General features: G+C 34.6%; 1 protein-coding gene across 2 annotated transcripts; it reads right to left on the reverse strand.

The window, feature by feature from the left end:
- Window positions 1-467: 467 nt before the first annotated feature.
- Window positions 468-8595, reverse strand: LOC143348483 (putative glutathione-specific gamma-glutamylcyclotransferase 2). 2 transcript variants are annotated; one of them, XM_076778716.1, is made up of 5 exons: window positions 8431-8595; window positions 8258-8344; window positions 4822-4857; window positions 3920-4182; window positions 468-1468 (listed from the first exon to the last, which is right to left on the reverse strand). In XM_076778716.1, exons 1-5 carry the CDS (start codon window positions 8593-8595, stop codon window positions 1192-1194), a joined length of 828 nt encoding a protein of 275 aa, XP_076634831.1. In that variant the 3' UTR covers window positions 468-1191. The 2 variants fall into 2 exon arrangements, with proteins under 2 accessions (XP_076634831.1, XP_076634832.1); XM_076778717.1 differs by lacking the exon at window positions 8258-8344.

Below are 8595 nucleotides of genomic sequence, written 5' to 3' on the forward strand. Positions count from 1 at the left end.
TTGACCACCAGTGACCATAAGTTAGTCATTGTTGATCATCGACCCATTAAAGCTTTCTTACGAGAATCCCCTTACAATTTGATGCATGATCTTTTTAACATTTTGTTCCACTTTGGACGAGTGTATCTCATATTATAAGACACTCGTGGTACAGCGATAGCGTTCATCCCACTAACGATAGGTCTATTCTTTACCTCGTTTATGTGCAATAGGTATACATGTCAATCAATCAATTTTTAGATTTATCAAGACACCTATGTATAACCCCCGTATCTGTAGTATTACTCATTTTCTATTCGTTAATTTTTGTTAATACGTGTCTTTTTGTACATCAGTTCGAACAATTGCCATACCGAGCGAAAAATTCGGAGGTGATTTTAGCGTCCTCGTCAATTGAGAAACTATCCACTGAATTAGTATTGATGGGCAGGTAGTTGTAACGTATGCGTAAATACATGCGAGTCGACTATGGGGAAGGATTGAAATTCATTACCAACAGGTTACACAAATGAATACAAAAGGAAGTAAGACAGAAAATGAAATTAGAGGAACATTTCTGGCCACGCATTATATTTTCGGTAATGAAATCTCAGTTTATTCTGACAATATTTAAGCAAGAAGTAATTATTCCAGCATAGTTACTTGCTAATTTGTAGCCTCATATATTACAAAGAGATAAATTTAAGCTTTGTAGTTTCCTGGTTGAAATTCTGTATCACCCTATACTTCGTCGATCTCAACAATTATATAAAATTCTTTTAATATTATCACGTACACGATATCGTATTCAAATACCTTCGCAATCACACAAAAGTTTCGCACGTAGATGTGCAAAATTTGTCATTCTATGTAAACTTACAACTACGTAATGAACGATGAATAAATGAATGCGACGAATAGTGTACAATGCACTCGAAAATGGAAGCAACGCGTGCAAAAATATATTTTATTCAGTCGAAGTTTAAGCTGCCGAAATATCATTCTGTAATTCTTAAAACACAATTTGTACGACAGCTGAAAGCGTCTGAGAACGAAGTATTTTGTATTTTTCTAGTCAGTTCGTTGTTCTCAGATGATACGCGATCTTTGACATATAAATATTTACGAAAAACGGTACAAAACATCTCCTATACTCATTTCATCGATTATACGCATTCTATTATCGATAAGTATTAACATTGCGCACGTGGACTACATTTTGAGGCAGCGCAAAGTCTTGTCAGGTACTCTTAAGATAAATTGGAACGTATTCTCTCTAAGATTGTTCGCGTCGTCGTCCTCGTCCAACTCGTCTTCGTCGCTAACGTCCATCTCTTCGTTATCGAGATCTATTCTGAAATTTCGATCGCCCATCAGCAACCTCAGGCACATATTTTCCTCCTTTATCCGCGAGCGCACTAACAATTCCAGAGTAAACAGATGCTCGTCTTGAGCTTCCGGTAGATAACGATGCATAAATTCCGCTAATCTGCAAATAACGGATAGAGTCAATAATAACAACAGACTCTGCCCGCTACAAATAAATAATATTTGTTCGCAAATAAAATAAACTTTATTTGGGCACGATTACGATTTCCGTGGCCCCTACTTTGAAGGTTAAATTTGTGTTCTTGGGGTCATTTTAAGAAAAAAATTGTATATATTATAGGTACCAAATCGGCCCGGTTTAGACGGTAAATTGGCTTTTTTGTTTTTTATAAATCTGCAAATATCTCTGTAACTATGCGAAATATGACAAAATATCAGGAGACCTTTTTTGTAGGAAATTGAATTTCTTATAAAAAACATTAAAATGATGTTTTGTGAAATGATAACAAATTATTTAAACAACATTATTATTTCACGAAAGCGTTAATATAATATACTAACCCAGACTTAACTCAATACCTCAATAATATTCATTACTAATTGAGTTTTAATACAGAGACATTTCTTGAGTCCCGTATAAGCAGTTGTGAACGAAGCTTCCCAATTCCCTTGACCATCATTTCGCGTTGGGGGGGAATTGTTCTGCAACTTCACCGAAATATAAATATACTCAGAAACTGCGCAGTTAATAAAAAAATATCATAAGACATAAATTGTTAGAAATTTAATTTTCTACAAAAAAGGTCTCGTGATATTTTGCCATATTCCGCATAGTTACCGAGATATTTGCAGATTTATAAAAAACAAAAAATCTACTTTTCCGGCTAAACCACGCCCATTCGATACCTGTGACATATACAGAGTGTTCGGCCACACCTGGGAAAAATTTTAATGCGAGATTCTAGAGATCAAAATAAGACAAAAATCAAGAACACTAATTTGTTGATGGAGATTTCGTTAAAAAGTTATTAACGTTTAAAGTTCCGACCGTACTGAATTTTTTTCTAGAAAGCGGGAAGGATTTCGGGGGTAGGTCTATTCATAAAAAATTATTGTAATTGACCACCGCAACCGAAAATAATTTTTCCAGAACGATTTGAAATTTTTTAATTTCGTCGAAAAATTTCACTACCTATTTGAATTTTTTTCTCGAAAATGGGCAGGATTTCGGGGGTATGTCCATTCACGAAAAATGATTGTAATTGACCCCTGCAACTAAAAATAATTTTTCCAGGACGATTTGAAATTTTTTTTTGTCCCCGAAAAATTTAGGCACCTACCCCCTGTCGATTTCTCTTAAAAATTAGATTTTGATTTTTAATAATTTTATTTGACGCCCTACAGAAAAGTTGTCTAATACTTTTCTGTAGGTACCCATGAGCTCTACTTCAGAAAAAAGTTTCATTGAAATATATTCACTACTACAGGAGTTATGGTTGTTTGAAAATTAGATCATTTTTATTGGGTTTTTCCCAGTTTACGGGGTCAGGGACCAACTTTTCGAATATTTTTGGAATTTCTACATATTCTCCATCAAAATACGCGTAGTTTACTTTTTTAAACATTAAAATCGTCCAATCCGTTCAGAAGTTATGACATTTTAAAGATTCGCATGAAATTTCAGGGAAGCATTTCTGGCCTCACATTAGATTTTCGGTAAAGAATTTTTTTCTCGAAAGTGGGTAGGATTTCGGGGGTATGTGTAATGACCAAAAATGATTGTAATCGACTCCTGCAATGGAAAATAATTTTTTTAGAACGATTTGGAAAATTTTTTTTCACCGAAAAATTTCAGCACCTATTCGAATTTTTTTCTCGAAAGTGGGTAAGATTTCGGGGGTATGTGTATTCACCAAAAATGGTTGCAATTGACCCCCGCAACTGAAAATAATTTTTTTAATGCAATTTGAAATTTTTTAATTTAATTTTTTAATAACTTTTTAACGAAGCATCAATCGAGAAATTCTTGATTTTCGTCTTATTTGGCGTCTAGAATCTCTCATCAAAATTTTTTCCCAGGTGTGGCGGAACACCCTGTACTTTTTTTCTTAGAATGACCCCAAGAACACAAAGTTAACCTTCAAAGTTGGGGCCACTGAGATCGTAATCTCCCCTTTATTTGGATCGCGGCGCGACGTGCGTGCTCGTTTCCGATGCAACGATAGTTCAAGAAGCGCAAGAGAACTACCGAGCAAAATTTACTATTTTGCGTCGCATTGGTGGGCCAGGAAAAGATAAAAATTACGGAAAACTCGTCGCCGAATCGATCGCGAGTCAGTCTACGAGTCAGATGTTTATCTGATCAGGTCCACGACAATACTTTGTGACGTTCCGGGTATTTCTCGGCGACGAGATTTTCTACGCATCGAGGTCGTTGCAAGCTGCAATATTTATCCTCTACGTTCTCGCCTAAATATGGAACAGACGATGGCAGCATTGGGATAATTTTATTTACGCGAATAAAATTTGTCCAACCACACCTAACGGTTAGGTGTGGGTTAGGTCTGTGTTAGGTCACCTAACCACAATTCACTGCTACGTAAGAACGTACCTTAAAAGATATTCGACGTTGTGCCCGCTTGGTCCGGAACACTCGGAAATTTGCGTGGCGATGCTGTTAAGTGGCGCCTCTCCGAGCCATTGTTCATTTTTACAGGTGGCGATGAAAATGATCGCGGTCACGTCTTTATCTCCGTCGCGACTGTAGAACGTCGACAACGTCGTGACGTATCCCCCCAATGTGCACTCGCGATTCTTCAAATATGGTAGCGCTGTGTTGTCCTGAACTTGAAACGCACGTCCATGAACAATGCCCTGTCGACAAAGTGAATGGTTTCGTTGCAATTTACATATTATCGGACATTTCAATTACCGTACGCGAATAAGATAACGTCTGTCTCGTAGTTACTGTGCTTGAAAAGTAGATCGTCCTTAAATAGCGGTTAGGGAAACGATTAGAATAAATTAAATAAGTAAATCGTGTATTATCCAAGCTAATAGAGTGACATGATTCAAAACACTTTTCTAATACCGTGGAACTTAAAAGAAATACATTTCGTCCCTGATTTGACCATGCAAGCAATTTATTGCACTTCAACGTTCCCGATTTCGCGTTAGAGGTTGTTCGAAATAAGTTGTAAACATTTTTGGAACAATGTAACACGGATAACAGTTTTTAGAGAAATGTAACTATTGGACTGTCCAGTGTACGATACTTCTATTTAAACTCGAATCTTGCAAGATTCGTAAAGTCAAACATTTTCAAATTGATTCGTCTTCGAATAGATTTATATTAAATATTAAGAAATAAATATAATAGATGAATTAAATGACACCGAGTTCTTTGTTTTGGTGAAAATGTGTGGTTCTTTTTTTCAGTAATGATTTGAGGAGAATAAACTGTATTAGTATGATAAAAATTTGATATTGACGGTAAATCTCGTTCGTAATTACCTCTTTTTCTTCTATCAACGTGGCCACGCGCCCAGGCTGCAACAAAAAAGAAATACGAACGTTGAACGAACATAACCAATGACGTTTAAACAGTAATAAAGAAAACAATGGATAGCAGTGTTTGTTAAAAATGTAACGTAAACACGTAACACAACACATAGGACGAAATCGTGTTCGAACGATATCGGTTTCTACGAGTTTCAACTGGTTTCACATCGATCAAGATGTAATACTTGTAATCGGAAACCAAGAGAAATCATAGTCACTTAATAAATCATATGCGCGGTATCTAAGAAAACATAATCTACGCACTGCAAAATCGTTCATATAACAAAAAAAATTATTGAATTCAATAGTCATAAGAAATAATTGGAAACGTTGACAAAAGACATCATTCGTACGAGCATGATTACGTACTGATTTTCATTGTTATAACAGCATTAAATCGATTGGAGAAATTAGAACGACAACTTAATCGCGTACGTGAAACTGTATCTAACTTTTATCATTCTTAATAGAAACATCCGTAACTACCAAGTAACAATAAGTGGTAGACATGCATGCAATATTTCCAAATAGTACACAGGGTGTTCGGCCAACATTGGGAAAAATTTTAATGGGAGATTCTAGAATTCAAAATAGGACGAAAATCAAGAATATCGATTTGCTGATCGAGGTTTCGCTAAAAAGTTATTAAAAACTTAAATTAAAAAATTCCAAATCATTCTGAAAAAATTATACCTAGCTACAGGGGTCAATTACAAACATTTTTTGTCATTAGACATAATCTCGAAATCCTACCCATTTTCGAGAAAAAAATTCGAGAAGGTAGTGAAATTTTTTGGCGAAATTAAAAAATTTCAAATACTTCTGGAAAAATTATATTTAGTTACAGGGGTCAATTACAAACATTTTTCGTCATTAGACATAACCTCGAAATCCTACCCACTTTCGAGAAAAAAATTCGAGTAGGTAGTGAAATTTTTCGGCGAAATTAAAAAATTCCAAATCATACTACAAAAATTATATTTAGTTACAGGGGTCAATTGCAATCATTTTTGGTGAATAGACATACCCCTGAAATCCTAACTATTTTCAAGAAAAAAATTTGAGAAGGTAGTGAAATTTTTCGGCGAAATTAAAAAATTCCAAATACTTCTGGAAAAATTATATTTAGTTACAGGGGTCAATTACAAACATTTTTCGTCATTAGACATAACCTCGAAATCCTACCCACTTTCGAGAAAAAAATTTGAGAAGGTAGTGAAATTTTCCGGCGAAATTAAAAAATTTCAAATCATACTAAAAAAATTATATTTAGTTGCAGGGGTCAATTGCAATCATTTTTGGTGAATAGACATACCGTCGAAATCCTAACCATTTTCGAGAAAAAAATTTGAGAAGGTAGTGAAATTTTCCGGCGAAATTAAAAAATTTCAAATCATACTAAAAAAATTATATTTAGTTACAGGGGTCAATTGCAATCATTTTTGGTGAATAGACATACCGTCGAAATCCTAACCATTTTCGAGAAAAAAATTTGAGAAGGTAGTGAAATTTTCCGGCGAAATTAAAAAATTTCAAATCATACTAAAAAAATTATATTTAGTTACAGGGGTCAATTGCAATCACTTTTGGTGAATAGACATACCGGCGAAATCCTAACCATTTTCGAGAGAAAAATTCCTTACCGAAAATATAATTTCAAGCCAGAAATGTCACTAGAAAATTTCTTGCATATTTTTAAAACGTCATAACTTTTGAACGGATTGGACGATTTTAATGTTTAAAAAAGCAAACTACGCGTATTTTGATGGAGAATATGTAGAAATCGCAAAAATATTCGAAAAGTTGGTCCTTGACACTGCAAAATGAGAAAAACCCCATAAAAATGGTCCAATTTTCAAACAGCCATAACTCCTGTAGTAGTGAATATATTTCAATGAAACTTTTTTCTGAAGTAGAGCACATGGGTACCTACAAAAAAGTATTGGACAACTTTTCTGTAGGGCGTCAAACAAAATTACTAAAAATCAAAAACGAATGTTTAAGAAAAATCGACAGGGGGTAGGTACTTAAATTTTTCGACGAAATTGAAAAGTTTCAAATCACCTTGGAAAAATTATTTTCAGTTTCGGGGATCAATTACAATAATTTTTGGTAACTAGACCTACCCCCGAAATCCTACCCACTTTCGAGAAAAAAATTCAGTATGGGCGAAACTTTAAACGTTAATAACTTTTTAACGAAGCCTCCATCAACAAATTAGTATTCTTGATTTTCGTCTTATTTTGGCCTCTAGAATCTCCCATTAAAATTTTTCCCATGGGTGGCCGAACACCCTCTATGCTAATTTATACTAAACAAAAAGTATTCGTTATTTTTCCGTATTGAAGTTTTTAGTTATTTCTAATCACCCTTGTATACAGGATGTTTCCTCTATCTTACACATCGTAATATCTTCGTTATTTTAGCTGATACGAAAAAAAATGTTAATCTGCAAAGAAAGGTGATCTTCGAAACTTGACAAAAACGACCTTGAGAGAATAATATGAATCATAACATTCGTAACTTCGTGCCAAACCAATTTGTCCCGACATGTTTTTTCGTATCAGCAGAGATAACGAAAACATTACAATGTGCATAATAAAAGATACACCCAGTATACCTCTAAACCCGTAACGTATTACTGAAAAAAGATTTGAAATTGAGTTTCGTTTTGGAAGTTAAACTGGAACGACGAAACGTTCTACGTCTCGATACGTAAAATGTTTATTTCCATAACAACGCGCAATGTTGCTAATTTTCCAACTGTAAACATTCGCGAATGAAAATACATAGCTTATATATATACATATACATATATACATATATAATGTGTATAATTGTCGTAAACACAAAACGTCGAGCAAAAACGTATCCTTGTAACGTGACGTGGATGTCTGCCAAATTTTTGTAAAAGCATTCACGTGGCGAGTTCATGAACAAGAAAATTGGCTGTATAAATAGAATATCTCGGACAAACTTCGCTCGAAAAACTATAGAACTAACCAACAGGAAATAATTCGAAGATCAAACGCAAGTATATGCGTACACCTTTTACAATGTTACGTACGACCGTCTTTTAATAAAAGTTGCGAAACTGTGCATTTAACATGCATCGATGCCACGCTTCAGTAGCTATTTTCGATATTTCTCTGTATTTTCGGTAGAACAACATTTCCATATTTTACGACAGAAAATTTATTGAAGGTAATTTTCAATTTTATCATATTTAATAGCAGATAATCTCGTAATATTCTATTACTGAACCATAGACAACGGACTTGATAAGTTCTCGAAAATTATAACCTGTTTCGAGTTTCTTGAACAATCGAATCGAATAGTTGAATTTTTATTTTCATTTGACAATTAACGGATAAATTTAGTTATTCGCATTTTTATTCGGATAACTGTTTACAGAGTAATTAGATAAATATCTAGTTCTTTCTTCTCGCGGCTTCGGTATAGATATTCTCTCGGGCTATTGATAAAGAAACAAAGGATGGACGTACGAAGTTGAGTCGCGAGAACTGACAATTGTAGTTGCAAGATGTCGCTGGAGCTTACTTTTTCGGCAGTACCGCGATGAGTTGTATTGCCTTGCCAAAATCGTCTCGAGAAGCCCTTCACGTGTCCTACCATGCTTCTCTTGTACTTGAATCCTGGATGCCAGCATAAGGATCCGTACCCGAATACCCAGCATTCGTTATTACTATTACTACTATCAACCAT

Source organism: Colletes latitarsis, chromosome 11, assembly GCF_051014445.1.
Source record: "Colletes latitarsis isolate SP2378_abdomen chromosome 11, iyColLati1, whole genome shotgun sequence".
NCBI lineage: Eukaryota > Metazoa > Arthropoda > Insecta > Hymenoptera > Colletidae > Colletes > Colletes latitarsis.